At 46.0% G+C, this 22,637-nt stretch overlaps 8 protein-coding genes across 8 annotated transcripts; 3 read left to right on the top strand and 5 right to left on the bottom strand.

The window, feature by feature from the left end:
- Window positions 1-75: 75 nt before the first annotated feature.
- T069G_08956 (uncharacterized protein) lies at window positions 76-1,795 on the bottom strand (the record flags this gene model as incomplete). Its single annotated transcript, XM_056176166.1, has 3 exons — window positions 76-514; window positions 582-1,616; window positions 1,704-1,795. The coding sequence occupies 3 exons, from the start codon at window positions 1,793-1,795 to the stop codon at window positions 76-78; spliced, it is 1,566 nt and encodes a 521-aa protein (XP_056024644.1).
- A 2,767-nt stretch (window positions 1,796-4,562) lies between these two features.
- Window positions 4,563-5,826, top strand: T069G_08955 (glycosyl hydrolase family 10 domain-containing protein; the record flags this gene model as incomplete). Its single annotated transcript, XM_056176165.1, has 4 exons — window positions 4,563-5,075; window positions 5,150-5,384; window positions 5,474-5,676; window positions 5,734-5,826. The coding sequence occupies 4 exons, from the start codon at window positions 4,563-4,565 to the stop codon at window positions 5,824-5,826; spliced, it is 1,044 nt and encodes a 347-aa protein (XP_056024643.1).
- A 482-nt stretch (window positions 5,827-6,308) lies between these two features.
- Window positions 6,309-7,976, bottom strand: T069G_08954 (fungal specific transcription factor domain-containing protein; the record flags this gene model as incomplete). Its single annotated transcript, XM_056176164.1, has 3 exons — window positions 6,309-6,759; window positions 6,841-7,435; window positions 7,496-7,976. 3 exons carry the CDS (start codon window positions 7,974-7,976, stop codon window positions 6,309-6,311), a joined length of 1,527 nt encoding a protein of 508 aa, XP_056024642.1.
- Window positions 7,977-8,426: 450 nt separating this feature from the next.
- Window positions 8,427-9,947, bottom strand: T069G_08953 (amino acid permease domain-containing protein; the record flags this gene model as incomplete). Its single annotated transcript, XM_056176163.1, has 1 exon — window positions 8,427-9,947. The coding sequence occupies one exon, from the start codon at window positions 9,945-9,947 to the stop codon at window positions 8,427-8,429; it is 1,521 nt and encodes a 506-aa protein (XP_056024641.1).
- A 510-nt stretch (window positions 9,948-10,457) lies between these two features.
- Window positions 10,458-11,792, top strand: T069G_08952 (arginase family domain-containing protein; the record flags this gene model as incomplete). Its single annotated transcript, XM_056176162.1, has 4 exons — window positions 10,458-10,586; window positions 10,641-10,767; window positions 10,819-11,151; window positions 11,209-11,792. 4 exons carry the CDS (start codon window positions 10,458-10,460, stop codon window positions 11,790-11,792), a joined length of 1,173 nt encoding a protein of 390 aa, XP_056024640.1.
- Window positions 11,793-11,987: 195 nt separating this feature from the next.
- On the bottom strand, window positions 11,988-12,996 carry T069G_08951 (galactosyl transferase GMA12/MNN10 family domain-containing protein; the record flags this gene model as incomplete). The annotated part of the gene is made up of 2 exons (XM_056176161.1): window positions 11,988-12,670; window positions 12,738-12,996. 2 exons carry the CDS (start codon window positions 12,994-12,996, stop codon window positions 11,988-11,990), a joined length of 942 nt encoding a protein of 313 aa, XP_056024639.1.
- Window positions 12,997-16,446: 3,450 nt separating this feature from the next.
- On the bottom strand, window positions 16,447-18,332 carry T069G_08950 (uncharacterized protein; the record flags this gene model as incomplete). Its single annotated transcript, XM_056176160.1, has 9 exons — window positions 16,447-16,563; window positions 16,643-16,750; window positions 16,827-16,919; window positions 16,993-17,055; window positions 17,139-17,213; window positions 17,300-17,410; window positions 17,491-17,659; window positions 17,743-17,974; window positions 18,065-18,332. 9 exons carry the CDS (start codon window positions 18,330-18,332, stop codon window positions 16,447-16,449), a joined length of 1,236 nt encoding a protein of 411 aa, XP_056024638.1.
- Window positions 18,333-20,054: 1,722 nt separating this feature from the next.
- Window positions 20,055-20,751, top strand: T069G_08949 (uncharacterized protein; the record flags this gene model as incomplete). Its single annotated transcript, XM_056176159.1, has 2 exons — window positions 20,055-20,141; window positions 20,428-20,751. 2 exons carry the CDS (start codon window positions 20,055-20,057, stop codon window positions 20,749-20,751), a joined length of 411 nt encoding a protein of 136 aa, XP_056024637.1.
- Between the last annotated feature and the right edge of the window lie 1,886 nt (window positions 20,752-22,637).

The raw sequence follows: 22,637 nt of genomic DNA, 5'->3' as shown, positions 1-22,637 counted from the left end.
TTTGCTTCTTATATATATTTCATCAATGTCAATTATAGGTAGGTCTTTAAGATCTCTTGTATGTCTGCCTGAAACTCAGCTGGCAACTCGTAAACTAGAATGATTCTGTATCTGGTCTAACTGCTCATAATTGGGACGTTCTCCCTTCACAACCATAAATGCTGCCGATGGTTTTTCGTCAAAAGATGAGTTGGCACCCTGAACAGCGGCATGGTACTGAAAGCTGAGATTGGACTTGGCTAAATGGTTTGATAATGGCTCCGCGCCACTTGTCTCTCCACGGGGCACCAACATGTCCAGCTCTTCATTTCGGGTTGTTCGTAGTATGGTGGAAAATGATGACCTATACGAAGTGGATGATGCCCCTATGCATGCCAGTCCAACCAGCACAACTGCGAAAGTAGCGAATATACCAGTCCCGTATGCGGCGTAAAGATTGCGTGGGTTATAGGAATATTCATTTAGAGAAGTCCACTCCGTGACATTTCCGGTTGTACTGTTATCAAGACTACGCCTGTTTATTGTCAGTGACTGTTTGTAGGGGGTCGTTCGTCTCTTGTATGGTTGGAAATGAGATTTACAGTAGATCTGGGTTGCTGAAGAGACTCAAGGTGATGTTGGATACAAGTTGTTCCAACGTCTCTGCCATGGTGAGATTGGTGCCGTTCCCAGATTTCTCACCCAGGATGCCTGTCTGGCCGAAACCATTTTGCAAATATTGCATATCGTGAGCCTGGGTGAGTACGGTAGACAGAACTTGAGTTCGTACTGGTTGAAGGGAGCCATAACGCGTTGCGATAATTTTACCCATTAGGATGCCGCCCAATGAGTCCATAATAGATACATAGGCGACCTCAGGGAGTGTATGGTCGCCTTGGCCCGCTACGGTGGCAACACTAACAGGGTTGAGCCTTGTCAGGTTGCGGATGTTGATGGTCTGTTTGCCGTTCTCGAATCCTAAATCGACGCTGTAAGACGAATTATAGAGCCCGCATTCTATAGTCCTATTTGCGAATGAGCCGTATGTTGGAAATCCAACGAAAAATCGGCAGCGAGCTTGGTGGTCTGCGGAACTCGCCGTGTCGTCAATAGTGGCCAAATTCCCACTTAAGTCAAGAATGGTTTGGGGGTCGAAAATTGCCCGCAAACCACTCAATGTTCTATTCTCCCAGTTGATGATGGTATCTCCTGTTTTGTTATCTCGTGCCGTCTGGGGAACAAAACTGAAGTATGTAACTACTTGATTAGACATTCCCCAGATTGATCCATATGCTTCTTGGAAAGTTTCATCATAAGCGGCATGGAATGCAGAATTGCCCCCCAATGGTCCGCATGATAGAGAAGGACCGTAAAAGTCTAGAGAGTATGAACTATTCGCATACGGTGCCTGTATGGGAAGAATAGTTCCTTGAGATGCCACAGACGAGACCAGTCGGGCGACCGCAACGGAAGGGGCAACATATCCGCCGCCACCTTCGTTGCCCCATTGCGCAAACGCATACGGGCTAGTTGAGTTTATTGTGGGCAAGGGCTTAATGTGTTTTGTCTCATTCAGTTGCTTAGATGGTTGAACTGTCAGCGCCGCGGGGGTGAAAACGGCAACAATGGGTAGCGCCCTACTCGGTACGAAGATACAGACATATTAGCCAATATAAAGCCATTGAGGATATCGGGATATTGATCATAGAAGGCAAATAACTCACCATAAAATGCCAGCAATCAGCACCAACCCAAACCCCTTTCGCCAGAGCTCTAGAGTTAAAAATTCCCACGCATTAGTAGTGACGCTGAACATGGCGTCTACTCCTTTCAAGGTTGCATGACGGGATCGTAAGGTTGTCCACAGTAGTTGTGTATAGGCAAATCCAGCAGCTGCTGTCAGACAAGTTTTGACTAGAAAAGCCATGCCAGTTCCGATGCGAATGTTCCATTCTTGTTCGATGTTGCTTCGTACAATTTTGGCATTCAGAGATGCGTAGAAGAAATGGTGGCCGAGCGCAAAAGCTATACCGCACAAAAGACAACCGATCATTGAGCTCGGTACGGCCCAGTGTGCCTTAAATAGCGCCATCTTCGGAGGAGCGTGCGGCGAATTCGTCCAGACAATTCATCTAAATCGCATAGAGAAGAGGCACAGTGCAGTATCAGCCTGCTGAGGCGGTGCAGATTTATCGAAGGATGTTCTATGAAAATAATTGCATGATCGTCTATGTAATGGAAAGCTGTTCATCTCCGTAGCACAATTAAAGTAGCCTTTAACCTTGAAGCGCTTTCAGCACCTGCTACAAGAAGCGGGGACCAATCATGGAGTGGGCGTTTGCCCCTGTGGAAGTATGCCTCAGGAGGATTCAAGCTTGTTTCATGTGAAACACGGGAAATCCTTTGTGTATCTTATTAGGTGGCAATAGAACGATGATTTGAGCTAGTAATCTTTACCGTAGCAGTTTCTATGAGCTTTGCCAACACCAGCAAGCCCAGCCACTAATCACTTTTTCTCATTTCATGATGCGACTGCTTTGTGCCAAGAAATCTTGCTGAAGGGAATTTGCATCACCAGCTGATCCCGATCCAATCAGATCTTCCAGCATCCAGTCCGGTTTTTTGAGGAATCTCTTTCAAATACACATTCTTAAGATGTGATCTATCCGACAGTGTATGCCATGGCCTACTTCACCGTAGACGGGACGAGAATATCCACAAAAGGAAGCGCTGATGCAATGTATCTCATGAGCGACGCAGTTAGCGTGGCGCTTCGGCATTAACCAGTATCAGTCTTGTCCAAAATCCCTCGAGCAGCCTGGTCACTTGCGCGCAATTGAGCGAAGAGACGGTGTGAACAAACGGTGCATGTGTAGCCGATCTTTGGTTCCCGTGACTTATCAGTCCAGGCTAGACGTTTAGCGAGAGAGGCCAGCGCATTCTGCTTCTGTGAGCATCTAGGAGATTGAATAAGGTATGTACTCTTACTTTTGTCCCCTAAGGTCGGTCCAGTTTAATCTCTAATTGTTTGCTTAATGCTACCTATTGGCTCGACTGATATCCCCTGCCTGACCTTGTGCGAGAGATTGCGGCAATACACCATGTATGTTATTGTCGCTCGCTTTATGTGTCACTTGCAAGCTGCACTCTTCGCAGTGTAGGGTGGCTTGTGTCTGCGCACACCAATTACATGAAGACAGTATTACTCCGTAATATGCTGTTGTAATACATAACGGCGTGATGTAACAGTCCATATGTAAATATTTCACGTGCTTAAAAAAGGGGTTTATTGATTAAATTCATAAGTGTTCAATAATCGTGCCCAGCCGGTTATACAGGTAGTGTTCCATTTAGCATTAGCATAATACCTAAGTGGTCATATGTGACCTCGTGGCGAGTAGAATGGAACAGGCCGCTACATCAAGGAGTTATTACTTAGTGCGCTGTTTATACATCAAGAAATAAGAAAATCGGAGGAAATAGAGTGTAGAAGAAGGTATGAAACTACCCATAAGTAGTCAGTATTCAATACATAACACTCGCAAGTTTGGATCCGAATGCTTTTATGTCATATAACTTCGCTCGGTGTGCTGACATTTTTTTATCACCCGTTTAAGGTATTCCTATTGTTCTGCTATCCCTAAGTATCCTGCCCATCTGGTCCATAACCCTCAGCTTACAAAAGGATTCAATAATCTCACGATGGTGTCTATGCAGCTGCTGGTAGGGACCTGCACATCTTCAGGCTTTACGTACATATGGTGTCCAAGGCCAATTAATTTACTGAAGCTACAATAAGGCTATTATAAAATGAGAGCAATTTTGCCATTTCAATCCGGGTATTTAAAACACTTAGTATTTATGGTTAATAAATCTCCGAGCTACTTATACTCTGCTGTTTATTGATATGCCAAGCTATGTGACCCCGCAAAGGTAATAAAAGCAAAAAGCACGACAGTGTAATACCTAGCGAATGGCATCTTCAAAAGATACTCTTGGCAGAACGGTTAATTCAGTTCTCCTCTATTGCTTTCTTTATGCGGTTGATTACGGCAAAATATTTCCCTGGGCGCTCATAGGCAGAAAGCTTGAATAAGCATTTAGAATCTTTACTGCGGCCAATCTTTGCTGGGGCCAGACTTGCATTCCTTTACTTCTGCCAAGGCAGGGTTAAACTGCTGCTATTACAGAGCACATACTTCAGTCTTTGCTCCATTCTTCAATAGGAGAGTTACAGTAACATTTTATCTTTATCCGGGGTGGCTATAGAAGAGTCTCACATATCCGAATATGATGAAGTATCCGCGAGTTATTCATATAACATTTCATTATAAGGCTTTGTATCAAGATTACCAATGCCCTACAACTATAAATTCTTGCGATACCCGCTGTTGAGATAAGCTATACTATTGGATTCTATTCGAAAAAGTAAAGAGAACATCAAAGTCCAAGACGGCTTGTGGAGTGCCATTGTTGTACGAAGATTTGAACAGAAAACAGGTATATTTTGTGGTAATTACAGTGTTGAAGCTCTCCATGATGTTGCTGACTCTCTGAAATAGAACCAGTAAACATCAGCAAATATGAAAGCAAATATAATGTTTTGCCTTCTGGCGCCTCTGGTAGCCGCTCTCCCGGCCGGATTCATTCAATTGGAGCCTGAACTTGCCGCCCGCCGCGTTAATATTACTGAGAGAATGGCTGATTTGGAGGATCGACAAGCCTCTGTGAGCATTGATCAGCTCTTCAAAAGGAAAGGCAAAGTTTATTTTGGAACTGCGACTGACCGTGGCTTACTCCAACGAGAACGAAATGCGGCCATTATCCAGGCTAATCTTGGCCAAGTGACGCCAGAGAATAGCATGAAATGGCAGTCCCTTGAGCCTAATCAAAACCAGTATAATTGGGGAGATGCAGATTACCTCGTCAACTTCGCTCAACAAAACGGCAAGACGATACGTGGACATACTCTGATTTGGCACTCACAGCTACCTAATTGGGTCAATAACATCAATAATGCAGATACTTTGCGCCAGGTTATCCGTACTCATGTTCTCACTGTTGTCGGAAGATATAAAGGAAAGATTCGCGCTTGGGTAAGTTGTGAAAATCTCAATTCGTTCCTTTTGGTGGGGGCTGCTAAATGTATGTATTTTTTTGATGCCAATAGGATGTAGTAAACGAGATCTTCAACGAGGATGGAACACTACGCTCTTCTGTGTTTTCTAGACTGCTAGGCGAAGAGTTTGTCTCGATTGCTTTCCGTGCTGCTCGAGAAGCTGATCCGTCTGCTCGTCTCTACATCAACGATTACAATCTCGATGTTGCCGGGTCTAGTAAAGTCAACTTAATGAGATATTATGTGGATAAATGGATCTCTCAAGGAGTCCCCATTGACGGCATCGGTCAGCCAGCAATGCTTAACCCCCTTTGACCTCATTTCCGCGGTTAATAGCTTAGAATATTTAGAACTAACATAAGACGCTCTGTACAGGAACTCAAACCCACATCGGTGCTGGAGGAGGTGCCTCTGTACAAAGTGCACTTCAGCAGCTAGCTACAGCACCAGTCACTGAATTGGCCATTACTGAACTTGACATCGTGGGCGCACCGTCGAACGATTACAGCGCAGTTGTTCGAGGATGTTTGAACGTCCCTAAGTGCTTGGGAATCACCGTGTGGGGTATTAGCGACAAAGTGAGTACATCGCGCTTTTACCATTCTAAGCAGAGAACCTCATTGACGTATCCATAGGACTCGTGGCGTTCAGGCTCCAGTCCCCTTCTATTCGACAGCAACTTCAATCCCAAAGCAGCGTACAACAGTATTGTAAGCATTTTACAATAAACTCCCTGCATATGGTGAAGGGAAAAGCGTGCCTCAGAAGCTCGAAATATAAAAAGGATTACCTCAGATGCGGAATACCAGTTCAATTGTAAATGCTTAGAAATATACATGAGCTATAGGTCTACACTTGTACCTTCGAGATGACATATTATTATATTGCTTTGCTTCCAATTTCTCGGCTCCCATGGGGCATTCGCCTCTGTTCACGCTATACGAACTTTTGAAGTGTCTTTGGGATGCATTCCCTACTTTCTAGACGTTCCAAAGCGCGAACCACAAATCCAAAAGTCAAACACTGATCACTCTCTTCCACAAATGAAGGTCAAGACCTCGTAGCTTTGTCTCTCATATTTTGTTTCCTCAGCATCTGGCTTGAACTCAACCACCAGGGCCGGAACATGAGAAATTATGCCTTCATTCGTGATTCGTTAAATACCATTACGCTCGTAGATCCTCATAAGAGCACATCAAGTCATCACCCCTTACGACAGTGCGAGCTGCCAGCCTCGTTGTCGAACGATATCCCTCCAATCGACCCTCTCTGTCTCGCTGGATTCATCCCTCTTCTTCCAAACATCTTCCAAGACCTCCCTACAAGCATTAACATTTCTAAATTGCCTCCATTTGTTCATGGTGCAAAGTCTGTTCCTAAGACACTCGATATGCGTTACATCCTTTGCCTCCCCACCAGCAATAAAAAGAGGGAAAAGCAACGAGCACTCAGCCAGAGATCCCTCTGGTACTTTTTGTGCAACGTCGCATACCGACTCAACATATACCGAGATGCCTTCTGGCAATATCTCAACCGCACGCTGTGGGAAGTATTGGCGTACGACACGATCGAGGTATATGAGGCCTGCACTTCGATATGTTTCGCTAAGGAAGGCAAGCGGCGTGTTGGCGGAAGACGCTGGACATTTCCATTCTCGAAGACTAAACGCGATATTGTGAGCCCGTTGAAGTGGTGTTTGGTAGTTGCAATCCAAGGGTAGTTTTTCGAAGATGAGGGCAAACTCGGCTTCTTCTAAAGTCAAGTCACCGCCAATGGACGCCTTGTATTCTGCGCAGTCTGCGTTCAAAACACTGATTTCAGATATCAATATCATAATCCTAGACGCAAAGGCAAAGTAGGGATCTGCCATGGCATCGTCTGCAGACATCCAATAGTCGCCCGTGATCAGTGGCCTCCTGTCTAGGGAAACACTCATCAGGATGTCATGATAGGCAAAGTTCCTCACGAGCCACCTTCTTTCAACCGATTTTAGCCAGTAGTCGCTCAAAACAGACCGCGACGTTTGTAGCGGGCCTACTTGCATATCGGAACCCTTGGACTGCAAGGCCGCCGCAGCACCTGCGAGATGGTGTGCCCAACTACTGCTGGTTGCATCGGATATGGTCTCCATGGAGCACATGGCCATAGCTACAGCTAGACACATTTCCCCATTAAGACTACCTTCTTGAAGGGCAGCGCTAAGATTGGCAAGCACCCGCCCACGATACTGCAGAGACGCATCGTGAAAATTGGGGTCCCGAAGGGCAAGGTGGGCCGAAGACCATGCAGCCATTGCATCAAGGAGGGCAGGGCAATCGAATGCCATTGGCAATAAGACTAGGTCCACTATTAAAAAGGAATTCTAGAAAATGAAAAGAATGACTGAAGTGAACTAACCGGATAAGAAACAATTGTTTTCCGCGGTTGCGGATAGCATAATAGCGAGAGTGGAAGTGTAATACCGCATCATGGACCTTCGACTGGAGCTCCAATCATAACCAGCGGGGCTGTCAAGACGCACAAGATCCAGAGGCTCATGGATCTTAGTCAGCCTCAACACTTCGGAGATATGATCGCTCTGCGAAAGAATAGAGCGTTGAGAAGCCCAGTATGGCTGTGCCTGGGACATCCCGGAATCCTCCTCCACAGCATCCTCGCTCCAGGCACTTGACAGCTGCCGGGGCTTCTCATGCTTGCAAACAAGGTTAAGTCGTGAGCAGTGCCCGCATATGGGCAAACCCTGGTCGCATTTCTTCTTGCGCTGGCGACAGGTCAAACAACCGCGACGCTGTCGCGTGTAGCCGCCCTTCTTCGTCGATTTGCGTTGTGTGACCTGCGGTTGTGGAGAAGACTCTAGCGGAACGGCCAAAGTTGACATGGTGACAACTCATATGTCGGCGTGATGGGCGTTACAGGCGGCAAGAGATTCCAATGTGGGACGTTGTGCAATACAATATACACTGCGAATAGATGGGATGAGATGCTCAAAAGGAAGTGAAGTAGTAAGAGAGCGGAGATCCAGAGTCTCGGAAAGAGTTCATGCACGGCGTCAATGGCGGCACGAGATTGCTATCTTACTAGTGGATGATTGAAGATAGCAATTGAGCGTCCATTGGCTGGAAAGAGGCGGAGCGAGTCATGAGCAAATGTGGGTGGGCCAAGAGCGCGGGGAATCACAAACGTGGGGGGGCGATTTGGAAGTTGTAGGAAATAGTTTGTGAGAGGCAAACTAGCACTCGCGGAGAAGAGATGAATAACCATAAGGGGAATTAATAGTGCATTATCTAGCCCAAAACGTATAGAAGGAAATGTTCGTCTAGTCGAAACGTTAATGGACGGACTCGCCTTCATAGTTGTCCAACCTAGGCCCAGTAAAGGTTTTCCGCAGTTTGGCAACCCATGCAACCGTTGTAACGGCTAGCCCGACAGCCATAACTACAATCAGATAGTTCATGGAGCTAGCTGTGACAGGATAACCCACGGGAAAGCAGAAACAGACTGAGAAGAAAATGACAAACAAGGTGGCAACTGCGTTGGTTATGTAGCCAAACTTGCCCAGAGAAAAGGCTCGCTCGGGGAGAATGCCGCGGCCTCGGAACAAGAGAGCAGCCTGAGGTAATGCGACCGTGATGTTGAGCGCAAATAGAGTGAGGTTGATGAAACTGCTGTAGGCCGTAGATGACGCAACATAGAGGACTCCAATAATGATCTGCAGGACGAGCATAACCGCGGTGGCGCGAACAGGACTTGCCCAGTTGAGGCGAGAGATGAAGCTGGAGAAAGGCACCCCGCCGTCACGAGAAAGAGACCAAATTGTTCGCCCTGCGAAAATGAAGAGATTGAGGACGATATCGTAGAACATGACCATATAATACACGGCCCAGATGGTTGTAGCCACTTTTGAGTTCAGCGCTTGGTTGTATACCTCCAGAATCGGAACCCCGGACTCGATGAGGGCCTGAAGATCCGTAATAACAAACATGAGCGCAATGTTCCATGCAAGAACCGTGATGACACCCAAGACCATGGTGGTAATGATGGCAATAGGGACATTTCGGCTTGGGTTAGGTACTTCTTCAGAGACGTGGGTAGCGGCGTCAACTCCAGAATATGCCCATAAGCAGCCTGTAATGCCAATGAAGATAGCCCATCCATCTGGCCACCCGCTGACATTCTGATAGTCTCTGAACACAAAATCCGCGGTTTGTTTGACGTCTTTGACAGCAAGCAACGTTACAAGAGAGGCGACGAATCCAACAAGGGAAAGTACCAGAATGGTCACTCCCAGCTTGCCAATCGCGGTTGGGAATCGAGAAGTGACAACAAAGGCAATGATACAGAGCAAAATATGCAATAGATATGTATGCCAAGCCTGTATTTCGTATCCCTCGTTCCACAGACTCACGACGTCGAGGATAGAGCCGGCGACAAAGAGATTGCACGACACCGTCGCTGCCATGATATAAATCACAGAAATCCATCCTGTAAAGAACGCGGCGACTCGACGTGTAGACGGCGGAAAAGTCATGTAGACGATATGATATTGGCCACCAGCAGATGGGAATGCAGAAGCAAGCTCTGCAAAGCCAATGTTGATGATGACCATAACAACTGCGGCGGCAATGAGGCCGTAGATGAGGGCTGGGCCACCACCACATGAAAGCGGGACGGCGACACCAGAGGCGAATGCTACCCAGGAATTCATGGTGGTGAAACCGAATGCGATGACCGAAAGGAGGGTGAAGCGCTTCTTGAGGTGTTCGTCGGGATGCATATATGGTGACTTGTCTTCCACATGTGACTGGGAAATGGACGCGGTGTCCGGAATGTCAGATTTGCCTGGAGCCATATCGAAAAACGGCTTTCGCTCTTTGGCGTCGAGAAATTTGAGAAGAAGAATGGTGAAAAGAGTTGGGGTTAAGGGAAGAAAGAAGACGAAAAGTTGGGGGCGTTATGACCAACAACTGGTCTGACTTGGGTATGTCAAGAAACAGTCCGCGAGAGCCATCCTATATAACATCGCGCGGCGGACATGTATTTGGAGGTGTTATATATCTGGGAAACCCTCATCGCGGTGAGAGTTGATACTCTGAATACGACGTACTGATAACGGCACAACCTGGAGGTGGGTCGAACTAGGCGGCTCTACTTGGCCGATCTCGGGCTTTGTTGAAACGCATCTCACTTAGACAACATCCCCGCCATTAACGCCGGGTGTGGGGATTGTGGGGGAGGCGAATCCGGAAACTCAGACACAGCGGCCTTATATAATAGAGATGTTAAAGGCCAAATGTGCTGGATATGGTCATTCCTATCATACCTTTCTTTACGAGCATTCTTGAGCAAGTCTTATCTAGAAATGAAGTTCGTGTCGTTGTTACACCTCCTGTCTTTTATCGGCTCAGGGTATGCCTGTGGCGGTCATCATGATGAAAAGGAATGGAGTAGTGAGGAATTAGCAGAGTTGGAGGCGAAATGGGGGCACGAGGTATGTACTGAGTTGAAATCGATGTTATTAACTTTTAATAACTCACACATATAGTGGTCGTTCAATGGCATCGGGTCATTTGCTCACCTAGATTATGTCAAATGTCTCACCAATCCTCAAGAGAAATATGACATTGCCATCATCGGAGCGCCGTTTGACAACGCCGTTTCTTTCAGACCGGGTAAGGGCTTTCGCATTGTCCAGACGATGAATCTTACTCATTCTTTCTCAGGCGCCCGATTTGGCCCCAGAGCCATCAGACAAGCGTCTTCGCGCCAGACTTCATTACGCGCATTCAACCCTCGCGCCAACATCAACCCGTACCAAAATTGGGCAAGGATTGTTGACTGCGGAGATATTCCTATAACTCCCTTTGATAACAATATTGCAACAGAGCAAATGACTCAGGCATTTAAGAATCTTGGCAGAGCTCGGCCTATAAGCTCCTTGAGTCAAGGTAAACCGAAGCTCATTACTCTTGGTGGTGATCACAGTTTGGCGCTTCCCGCTTTGAGGTCCTTGAATGAGATTTATGGTAGGCCTGTTCGCGTGCTTCACTTTGACGGTATGTGTATCTCCCGTAAACTTTGAGACAAACGAGCAAAAGGCTAAATCACGACAGCTCATCTGGACACTTGGGATCCTGCTGCGTACCCATCCGCCTGGGGCTCAACACACTTCACCCATGGCTCAATGTTCTGGATGGCTAACCAAGAAGGTCTGCTATCTAATTCATCAACTGGCCAGTCTGTTCATGCTGGTTTACGAACCCGTCTCAGCGGTACGGATTGGGCAGATCATGAATCGGATACCGCTCAGAATTGGGTTCGCTTTGCGGCTGATGAGATTGACGATATTGGCACCAAAGGTATCATTGATGGTATTATGTCGGTGTTAGGAACTGAAGACCCTGTATATCTGTCGGTTGACATCGACGTATTGGATGTTGCTTTCGCACCGGGTACTGGAACTCCGGAGCCTGGTGGTTGGACTACCCGGGAGCTTATTAGGATTTTGAGAGGCATCGAGGGCTTGAATATTGTTGGTGCTGATATAGTCGAAGTCAGTCCAGCGTACCAGGGAAGAGGTGAGGAGACTGCGTTAGCAGCAGCACAAGTCGTCTATGAGATTCTAAGCTCTATTGTCAAGAAAGGGTTGGAGAATGGGTTTAAAGGAAAGGAAGGGAATGGAAAGGATGAGCTGTAACAAAACGCGAAATTAGAATGTACTTTACTATTACAAACAGGCTTTTCTAATATGTTATTGCCACAAAACAAATATTACCATGCCAAGTATAATTATGAAACAAAGTAAACTGCAAGCTGATCTCTATAAACTATAGGATATAAATGCAAATGAATCCACATGTTTACTCCACGTGTAAAGAGCGCGAGAGACATGCTACACAACTAGATCATGTATCGGATACTGGTATTTGCTGGCATCCAGAAAGTAGCGGCTCTTTTCTCCATGAAATTGTCCATAAAGTCTCCGAACAAACAGATTGAGAATTGAGTCATATAAACTCCGAATCGTACGGTCCTTCTCCCACCAGTGGTGGCGGACAAACACACCGCGGCATTTGTTGTTACCGATGTATGGCGCTCCATTACCTTGATCGCAGGGTATGGTGCGTAATTCTTCTGGTCCGTTGTAATTATAACGTAGGTAATATCCGAATGCCGCTTGCTCATGCGCCCATTCTTTTAACCAACGATCACAGCCGGGGTAGCGATCGCCAGTCGGACAGTTTTCCCAGGCATCGAACATCTCTTGTGTACGGTTACTCTGTTGCGCAATAATGAACCCGGTATTCCAAAGCAGTCGGCCCTTGTCATCCTTGTTGTAGCTCTCGTCAGGATCTTCAGCCATGGCGACAAGCGTCCGTGGCGTTATGTTCCAAAAACTCATCAACCATTCAAGTGGGAGATGAGGGTGAACGAACTCAGCATCCGCGTCGAGGAAAACTACAATATCATGGGATTTAAGAGCTTCTTTTATCATAGGGACTTTCACCCAGGTGCCGTGACGATCGTTGTAATTAGGGGCTCGCACGAGTCGGTAGTCGTATCCATGGATCATTGCTGCGGAGGAGTCTCTTTGTTAATATGGATTGGAGAATAAAAGAGAAGGAACTTGGGTATACCATACAATAGAGATAATGACTCATAAATCCTGCAGTCCGACCTGTAATCTTAGACAGATCCGGCTTCTCCCCATTCAATATCTCGCCAGTGTTTGTATTCGGCCGACTATCGACGTCAAGGATAATGAGCTTCTTGCCAAAAGTCTCTGTCCATCGATATGAATCGCTCGGAATTTTGTAATGCTCGCCATTGTCGGCAATGAATGATTTGGAAGCAATGTTGTGCAAGTATGGTCTCCATAGGTGTTTCGCTAGGTACGACATATCTGTCCAATTTGCAGGCGTTCCGTCTCCGAAGCACAATCTAATTTAGCATCGTAAATCAGCTGCATGCTCATTTGGCATCACCATCCCATCTCTGACGTTAAGAGCCAAAAAATGATGACTCACGGTGATGGCAAAGTCACGTCAGCTGTGTAGAGCGTGGCTGTATAAACGATAATGCCGTACACAAGTAAGAAACTTCCTACCGCCAGCGGTATTTTGAGCTTTCGCCATCTGTGGTGCCACTGTTCTCGCTCTGGAAACTTGAAAAAGGTGATCCCTCGAGTGACATGTCCTTCTATTACAGCTGCTGTCCATCCGGCACGCATGTCAAGAAAAATTTGCTGCCTGAATTCTTTTTTTCCTTCTCGAGACGTACTGGCTGCTGGTTTGCAAATTTCTTACAGTATAATCTTTCGACAATTTCTACGAGAGACTATATATATAAGCCAAAGTGGCTTTCCTTTCTAGAAACAGCTGCAAAGCAGATACGAGATACAATTTTACCATTTGAGTAGGTGGAGCAATTAACTGCAGTGAGGAATGTCGGTAAGAAGCAGCTACTTGCAACCCTGCAACAGCCTTTTTTCTAACTTGCTCTTTCACAACCAACACATACGAGTAAGGTGTGATAACTTCAACATGAAAGATATGGACCAACAATATCCACCAATAAGTCTGCGCCTCTTTTGCACACGTAACTAAGAACGTAATGCCCGTGGCCTTTGCTCTCTCCCACTAGGGATACATTGATGTTAGCGCTTGGTTGAGTGAAATAGTAGTAGGCTGATAAACTCGTAACTGCTAAGCCGTAGTTGTAAATGTCGCTCAAAAAGCGAGCTGGGACCTTTTTGGATATGCAGTGGAGTATCAAAATTCTCGTATTCACCTGGTATGCAATGCAGTTATGGAGTGGAGGGTGACGACTTTTGTAGTAGGGCTGGGATCCCTGCAGGCGCTAGAATTGTGACAAGCGGTGGTGTTATGCTTAACAAAGCTTGGTAGACAAATTACATTAGAGCACTTTGCCACAGTCGACAGCTATTATCAGATCAATAAGAAGCCGACAAAGTAGTGATAAAAGAGTAATGCATTAACCGGTCAACCTTTTAGGTTGAGTCCAACTTTACGGTGGGTGAGAGAATATGTACCAATTCCAGATATTCGTGAGCAGCAGCACCTAATGCGGCCATCCCGTTGCCGTCTATCGTATCAATCTTAGTGCCATCCTCGCGTACAGCCATTGGTAGTACGGCGTACCCACCAGCATTTCGTAAGTAGCACGTTATTATATCTTTTGAATCGTCCCTTGTCGTAAACGGTAATACGAGCACTGTTAATAGGACTAATGGGTAGCAGTGATATCAACTGGAGATATCATTGGCCATATCAAAGACCTATAAAGTGGCATCACATGTTAGTCGGACCCTGTTTGTAGAGTCGCTATAGCTAGTGCCATCAACTCTGCTTTCAAGAAACGCTTACCTGACAGTTATACGACCTACGTAGGAGTTTTGCACAATGTAGTGATGGGTCAACAACGAGAGGTTGTTACACCAAAACCCCTTTCTGGAAGTAGCTATAAGTTCTACTTTCGTAATTCGGCACCGGCCGGACAGCGAGAATTCCCGTAACCGAGAGACCCGCCTATCTCTGCTGTGTCAGCTTTCCATCGATACGAAAATCACTACGCCGCTGGCTAGCTAATCCGTTGGCTAACCCGTTGTGGGTCTTGTTTCCCGGTCTCCAAATTTGCACCTTATTTACTCTTGGCGTACAGCAGCCGGATGGCTCCCACGTGGCCTCTCTTTGTCTGGTCGCTTCTCGTTGGTCGTTTTACGGTGCTTTGTATCCATACAAGCTTATGATATAGAAGTGCTCTCCTAAGCATGGGTCACCGCCTTGACAGATACACCCCTGTAATACACTATAATCAAGGACCAACGTAGTCTCTGTCTCGCATTCCAGGAGATGTTGCAATCGCTCGTTATTTGCTATCTATGTTCTTATTGTAACATCATCGTCTTCTTAATGCTTGATAGTATGAATAAAGACCGCCAGTGCTTCCGGCGACTGCCAAATTTGATCATTCTACAATCGTGATTTGAGTCAGTCACAGGATTAACTTCACTAATAGGAGCTACACGGAAAAGCGAGTAAAGGAGGCTGATGTCGTGATGTCGTAGTTGAGGGTACTGCTCCCGGGTATGACAGGGGGATATATCCGTGCCGACGTGTTCAACCCTCTCCTGCCAGAGCCGCTTGAACATTTCGCGTTTCGGCTAAAGAAGCACGGGAAAAACTTTCATAGAAGCTTATTTTTAGACTGGCTGATATATCATTCCACATATTTCTTTGTGTATTCAGTGTTTGTAATCCTTGGCAGTGTATGAACACTACTCACTCAATGCCAGAACAGTTCTATATAAAGCCTGAGACCACCTGAGCAACCTTCTGATGGTAGTTACAGCCCCTCCTTTCTTTCCATCACATTTGGCGTGTTGCCAAAATTGTACAGCAATCATAGTATTTCCATATTCTGTGTGTCTTCTCTCCTTATTTGGTGGTTGGCCATTCTTCGCTTGGCCATCTTTATTACTAGTCATTCTTCAGTTCCCAATCACTGGTTAATAATAGTATGCTTTTTTTCTTTGCATTTTGGAGACGACGTACACGCTGTTGTGAACTTTGCTGTTAAGCGTTGACAGCTGTGACCTCAATATTCGACTTTGTGTTATCGAGAACACGTTGCTAGTTCAGTCTATGTTAAAACATTATTTCATAACAAACTGCACAATTTCCCGCCTCTAGATAACAGAGCCGAAACAGGCTTGAAAAATAAGAGTGGCCCATCATCGTTATTGGACGCAGGAAAAGGAAGATACGGGGCCGCCGTAGTCGGGCTATAATTAAAATTTGCTGGGTCATTTATGCAGCGGAAAAAAAAACATCCAATCATGGTAGATTGATGTGATATTTTCTACTATTACATAGTACACACTATTAAAAGATAAGTTAGATGTTATAACACTACGTGATAGATTGCCAGCATCTGCAGAAATTATTATACATTAACTACTTTGCTAAACCATGAGAGAATGGAAACCAAGATGGTGCGGTGTGGGGCAGGCACATCACGGTTTAATGAGGGTTAAAAGGGATGAGATTAATTGTCCAGCTGCTAAATAAAGTGACGTATAGCGCTGGAGAGAAAAGAGAGTAAAGAGGAGACAGAGGGTAGTCACAACGTGTAATGCAATAATAACAGCAATAAGAGTTCAGTTATGCAATATGTATCAAGAATGAAGAATATAGGCCAAACGTTTCGGATGCCACCGAGGATACACATTATACGAAATGTTTTACATGGTTTGAGCATGCTGTTCGCTTGACTGATTGCTAAAGAAGCTAAAAGAGATAGGGGAGTAACTGATTTTGGAAGATGTAAGCTTATTGTCTATTCTCCAGTTTCTTGAATGGGAAAGTGCAACGAGGAAAGCCGAATTCTAGGATGTCACTATCTGCAGGTGGGAATATGCCTGAGCCGCCAGCATCATTACATGCTGCCTGAGCCAATATATTAGCAAATTATTGTAGATAGGTTGAAAAAGGGAAGAAGGAATCTGATGATAGATCCGGGACTCACTGCATTCTGGGAAATGTCTTGGATGTTGAGACCAAACTTTTGTAGCTCACCAAAGACCAGCGCCTGCGGAAGATCCTTGCCGGCGCCAACTTCGAGACATAGACTCTTCTAATATTATCGACAGATTAGATGACACGGTCTTGTTTTTTCAAAAGATAAAAACAGGATAAAAGAAAAAGCTTACACCATTGACGTTGCCCAAGAATCTGATCTCACTGCAGCCATTAGTAGCACAGTTGCCACCGCCTGCAGTGCCTTTCGATCGGTCGCAAAACACCTGCCGTAACCGTCAGTGTCGGTCATAGGTCACAATTACAATTACATCCAAGTCCAGGCTGGTTTCAACTTACGGGCTCGCTGATGATGATTTCAACATCTTGGCTCATCCACAAGCCGGCAAGGAGACGAGCCTTCTGGTGGTAACAAATCAGTAAATTGAGGAGGCTTGGGACTGCGCACGCAGCCTTTGGTGGCCACCAGCGTGTTTGAGACTTACTGTTTGCTTGAAGATGTCGGCGGCTGCGGTAGAAATCATCTCTTCATCACTCGGGAGAGGCTCGAGAAAGGAACCCTGTTGGAAAAAGCCACCGTCTCTGCGGGGGTGCCGCGGTCCAATTTTGAGTCGTCAACGCCGCGGTCGTTCCAGCTAAAGAGTACCGCCTTCAGAGAGTTCTGTACATCTCGTAAACCATTAACAACTGGGCTGGCGTCTGTGAAAATGTCGAGTTTCGCATCAATTGCTGGCTGGATGGCGGAATCGATGGCTGCCTATATCCAAGTGTTAGCATTTCTCCTCCAGCTTACCTCTCTGCTTATGGTATGATGGAAGATAAATTATTCTTGCTTACCTCGATTCCTTCTTTAATTGCTGTCCCAATGGACTTTAGCAACGTCTCCGAGATACCGCCAATGAGGTCTACACCAAGGAGGAAGCCATCGAGGAAAGCGCTGAAACTGAAGCCCCTCGTGTTGGGGAATGACATATCCCTAAGGAGAGCCCTGATACTCGCTTGGTTGCTATTGTCTGAGTTAGCAAGCTACCGTAGAGTGTGTTAACCGAGCTAATTAGCAGGAAGAGAGACCGCCAAGGGGCCACTGACCCGGCGTCGAGTTGAGCAATGACGCGATCATAAGCATTGATCTGCGCCGATAATGACCGGTGGATATTCTCAATCGATATCGCAGCCAACAAGAATGGAACGCTCTTATAGTCGGCACAAGTCTTCCTGACGGTACAGAAAGTATCGGTGCGCCGGCAATCCACTGCTTGGTCCGGTACGACCGAAGCGCGCTCCTGGAGGAAAGCGTGTGTCCACCCACCGTCTATGAACGCTTGGGGCCAAGTTAGTTAGTACACTGACGGTACTAGCCAAACTACAACACTTCAATCATAGGTAAGTTGGGGATTAAAGAGCTACTCACTAGCGCCGCTGCCGACGGGAAAGGCAGTCAGTTCCTGTATCATAGCCAGGTCTACACCTTGATTGGCCCAAATAATATTTCCAGACTTGATGCCTCCTGCTGGTAGAATTGATGAGCACACGCCGTTCTGTGAAGTATCAACGGTGAAGGCGGGACCAAAACCATCGCGTTCGACGAGGGATGTCTCGTTGCTAATATCTGTGATGAGCGATTGGCAAATGACACACCCAACTAACAGTGGCACGACGGCCACTAAGGAACGAGCCATGGTTCTGCAGAAAAGTGGTGGAAGAGACTAAACGCCAGGGGCAAGGGATATAAAAATGGTGATAGAGTGTCGGCTGTAGGAAAATAAGAAATGACTGGATAAAGAGATTGGAATGATGAGTCTCTCTTGTTGCCAACTGACAACTTCATATATAACGAGGGCATTTGAGGGTCTTTCTCAACTTCAAAGCTCCGTTTTCACCTCTTGGCATAGCGGACCGTAAAATCAGTATAACACGCTCACGTTAGTCATGGAGGACTCAAATAGCCACCACAAAGCTAAATTCAAGCATGGAGGGGTTATAATAAACAGGGCTTATTAATGCAAGCTAAAAAAGCTAGTAAGGAGGTCCTTGCATTTGGGAAGGGGTCCATTATAACTGAAGGGTCCAAAACTCTATCAGTGAGCTTACATATTGATTAAGCATGACCATACGACATAGTGCGTAGACCTAGCATTCTAGTGCATTGATATAAGCATAATTAAACTAATCTTAGTGCTGCCAGGTATTGGGGTTTGACTCTCAGGGTTTGTGTGGCAAGTTAATAGTACTACCCAGTAGCACTGAGCAGAGACGAAACAGGCTGCTGATCTAAGCTTGCTAAGTTGCTACCCCGACAATGTTTGCCAGTAAGCTGCATTTTCCTAAGGACAATCTTCACGCATGTTTGAGCCCAACAGAAACTGCCCAAGTGGCTGTGTCCATATTACGTATATAAAGACAGTTGATCGTATAGTACGGGAGCAAAGACATCCGGCTGTTAGGGCAAGTTGCTAGTCTGCTGCCAATACCCTGATGTTCTAAAAACACAGCAGCCGCCAGGGTCCTTCCTGTCAAAAGTACTCTATAAAAAGTGGGAAATCTCTTTAGGAAAAGAGTCACTAGGAGCACTAAAGAATTCCAAATCCCCTCCAAGTCTCCCTAATTCCCAGGTGACGTCGTTTTCTCCGGGGCTATCCCTCTTCCACTGTCTCAAGATAGAAGCCCATTAGAACGGGAACCGACAACCGCATCTTCCCCATTACCGGGCGTCTATGCGATTGGCGCCGACAACCGCCAGAGACAGCTGGAGGCCGGCGTCTGTGAGGCAAGTTTCGGGCACAGCTAGCACAGAACCCCGAGTGGCCGGCCTGTTTCTCTCCCTGTCCTTGTGTGCTATGAAAAAAGATGACCCCGGACGTTAGTAATAGTAGTAAGTCGCAAGTGTGCGCCAAAGCACCCATCAAGTCATGCCGTATAAGTTTATATATCAAGATTATCTACTCAGATCCTATGTAGACAATATAATATCGAGTCATTCTCATTAGCCAATGTCCTTTCATCTCAATCATACACTCGACTCAGACCCGACGACTCCATCTTATTTTTCTCTATCCCTTCTGCATAACCTTCTTTTCTTTTGCCGTATTCATTCCTTGTTCTCTGGTTTCTTTATCATTTTCCCTGGCATCGCTGTATCCTTTGCAGAAAACTTGCTAATTGCAATGGAGCATTTACGGGATGAAAAAGCGTCCGACAGATCCCCTATGCTATTACCCGCCGTTTACACGACATATGATCCTTCAGCATCGGCTCCACTTGCACCGTCGCCCCTAAGGAATGTTGGTAAGAAAAGAGAGGCAAAGAGAGGACGAAAGGCACGAGATCCATACCTTGAACGTGTTGTTGGACGCACGAGGCTTGTCATCCGCGTGTTCTCTTTGCTTTTTACTGCCTCTATCATGATTGTACTGGGATATGCCATCGCCAAGTACCTAAAAACCCAGCACATGAGCGTGACAGATGATCGCAGTGGGTTTAAGATGAGAGTCTGGCCGTCTGGCTTGAAATCGCAGCCGATGCTGGTGTTGCTCGGAGTATCGGCAACGGCGACTTTTCTAAATCTAGTTCTCTGCACTGCCAGTTTCTCATCTACTATGAGTGCTCTTCACCTACCGCGTACCATTTTCTCACCCCCAACCCCCAACCCCCAGCTCCCCCCCCCCACTGGTTACTCCCACATAACTCCTCCTCTGTTTTTCCCGCCTGACATTCGAACCGATATGCCAGGGCTATAGTCGCATTTTGGATAAAGGAGGTTCTAACACTTCATAGGTGCGCCACGTTACAAAAGTCGGCAACATTGCCACCGTCATTGTCTCTACTATTGCTATTATCCTCTGGCTGACGGCTGGTATTTTGTACAAGGTGGATGACCTCAATGAGCTAGAGCACTACGACATGCCGTCTTACGTCTGCACACGCACCAGCGACGATACTCTTACACACACAGTAGGCAGCTTTTCTGCTATGTGTATACAGATGCGTTATGCTTGGTGGGCAGTGGTTGTCGTTGGGGTCCTGGAGCTGACGGCACCCGGAATCGTCATCTGGGCTATTTGCACTCCTAGAAAAAGGGGTGTGTACGCTGAGATTTAGTGCTACAATTTGGCCGTTTGTCCCATTTCGAGATCCATACGTGAAAAAAAAAATAGCCGGACCAGTAATGAATGGTATGGAAGAGGATATCAAGGACTCACTACTGACACCAAAGGGCTGGTCGGATACCAACCGCTCAGACGTCGAATGGGGGACGCAGGTAGGGGAAGTCTGCAATGAAAGATATTCCATTTTCTTACTATCCTACTTATCTTTGAGAATCTTCTCAACAAGAAGGATCACACAAGCCACAAGAAGAGATACAAATAAATACGAAAGCAGCGTATTTGCTGCCTATTGTACCAGATACCTAAGCACAAGTGCCAACTCTTATTGCTTTGAGAACGGTCGTTCAGGGTAGACATTCTCATAGAAACCCCAGATGTTCCGGCCCATAGAACCTGATCCACGTTCGGTCGACTCGACTCATTTCAATCCAATCAGATGCACTCGAATTAGCTTCATCCGATTTCTTCCAGACCAACAAGGTCTATAAGTACCTTTCACGTCACTCGCTTAGACAGCTGAGATAGCTGGTCGATAACACTGACAATCACAGCGGAATTCAGATACCAGTTTGTCAGCTACATAATACCTATCCGCTATCCACCGACCTAACCGTGCTACCAATATAAATCTGAGTATAAAAATTTATCCCCTGAGAAAACTAACCTATAATAATCTAGAGTAATCCTCTCCTTCACAGATGCCTGACCATGCCGTTGTGTCAAGGGAGCTTGGTTTATATGGGGGGTTCGCATCCTTATAAACTGCGAGTAAATTGGCAAATAAGGGGTTTTCAGTTCAGGGTACGTACAAAAAACCGATTCCGGCGTTTTGAGAAATTTATTCCGATTCCGGCGCTTCAACCAGCTCCCCCTTAGACTTTCTTACGGTATGGAGTACACTAGCCTATGGAACTTTTCCCCTGAGTCGTTGATGTTAAAACGCAAAGCGCTGATAGTCATAAATGTTTCGATTTATTCCAAAAATTGTGTATTGATAGAGATAAGTTTCATGTTATATAAAAGAAGTTGCTGAAAGAGGATACTATGAGGGAGGAGATAGTATATACCTACATACATAAACTAATGAGGGTTGAATTAAGACAAAAATGCAGCTGCTATTAGTAATCCCCATCTAAAGATAGAAAGCGTCCCTATCTCTTCAGGTACCCGTAGTCATCTCACCAAACAAATTGTGGCCAACGTTGATGGCTCCCGAGGAGTATTACCGATCAGGTCCCTAGTCCGGTTCCGCTTGAGTCCATGGAAATCTGCACCCGGCCGTCCCGGTGTAGTTGGTACCCACAAATGCCGACCTTGTAAATACCGAGGAGCGTATAAGTGGGCAGCCGAGGAACGCAGAGATAGGGATTGGTAAAAACACAATACGAGAAGAACTGGATACATTAGGATTTCGGCTCACAATGTATCCGATGTTATGGATTGGTCAGTAATATCTGGTTGAGAGGAAGGATACGCCCCAGTCCTTGGGTATATAACTATACGTGCATAATTTCTCTCCTGTTATCAGTTTGATTCATGTGATTGATTCAAATATTTGTAATTTGCAAGTGTTCTACTTGAGTTCATGACGAGTACAGTAGATGTGCATCAACTTCATAACTGTACGAAGAAAGCGGATGCCGAAAGACCGCGATTTTACTAATAATCTCCAACGTCGATAGGGGGCTTAGAAGATGGTCTGGAGCTTTTATTGCGTCATCAGATAACAATTGAATCCCCCCTGACTATGAATGACTGGCAATGGATGGATACATTTGCATGTGTATGAGAGATTAAATAAAAAGTAAAAATAACAACTCCCTATCCACCCCTATCTGAGGCTATCTCACTCCACTCGTGATACTTGACTCAAAGAAA

The sequence above is a fragment of the Trichoderma breve genome, chromosome 6 (assembly GCF_028502605.1).
Source record: "Trichoderma breve strain T069 chromosome 6, whole genome shotgun sequence".
Classification (NCBI taxonomy): Eukaryota; Fungi; Ascomycota; class Sordariomycetes; order Hypocreales; family Hypocreaceae; genus Trichoderma; species Trichoderma breve.
The sequence above is the reverse complement of the archived record's forward strand: the minus strand, read 5'-3'. Positions and strand labels throughout refer to the sequence as shown.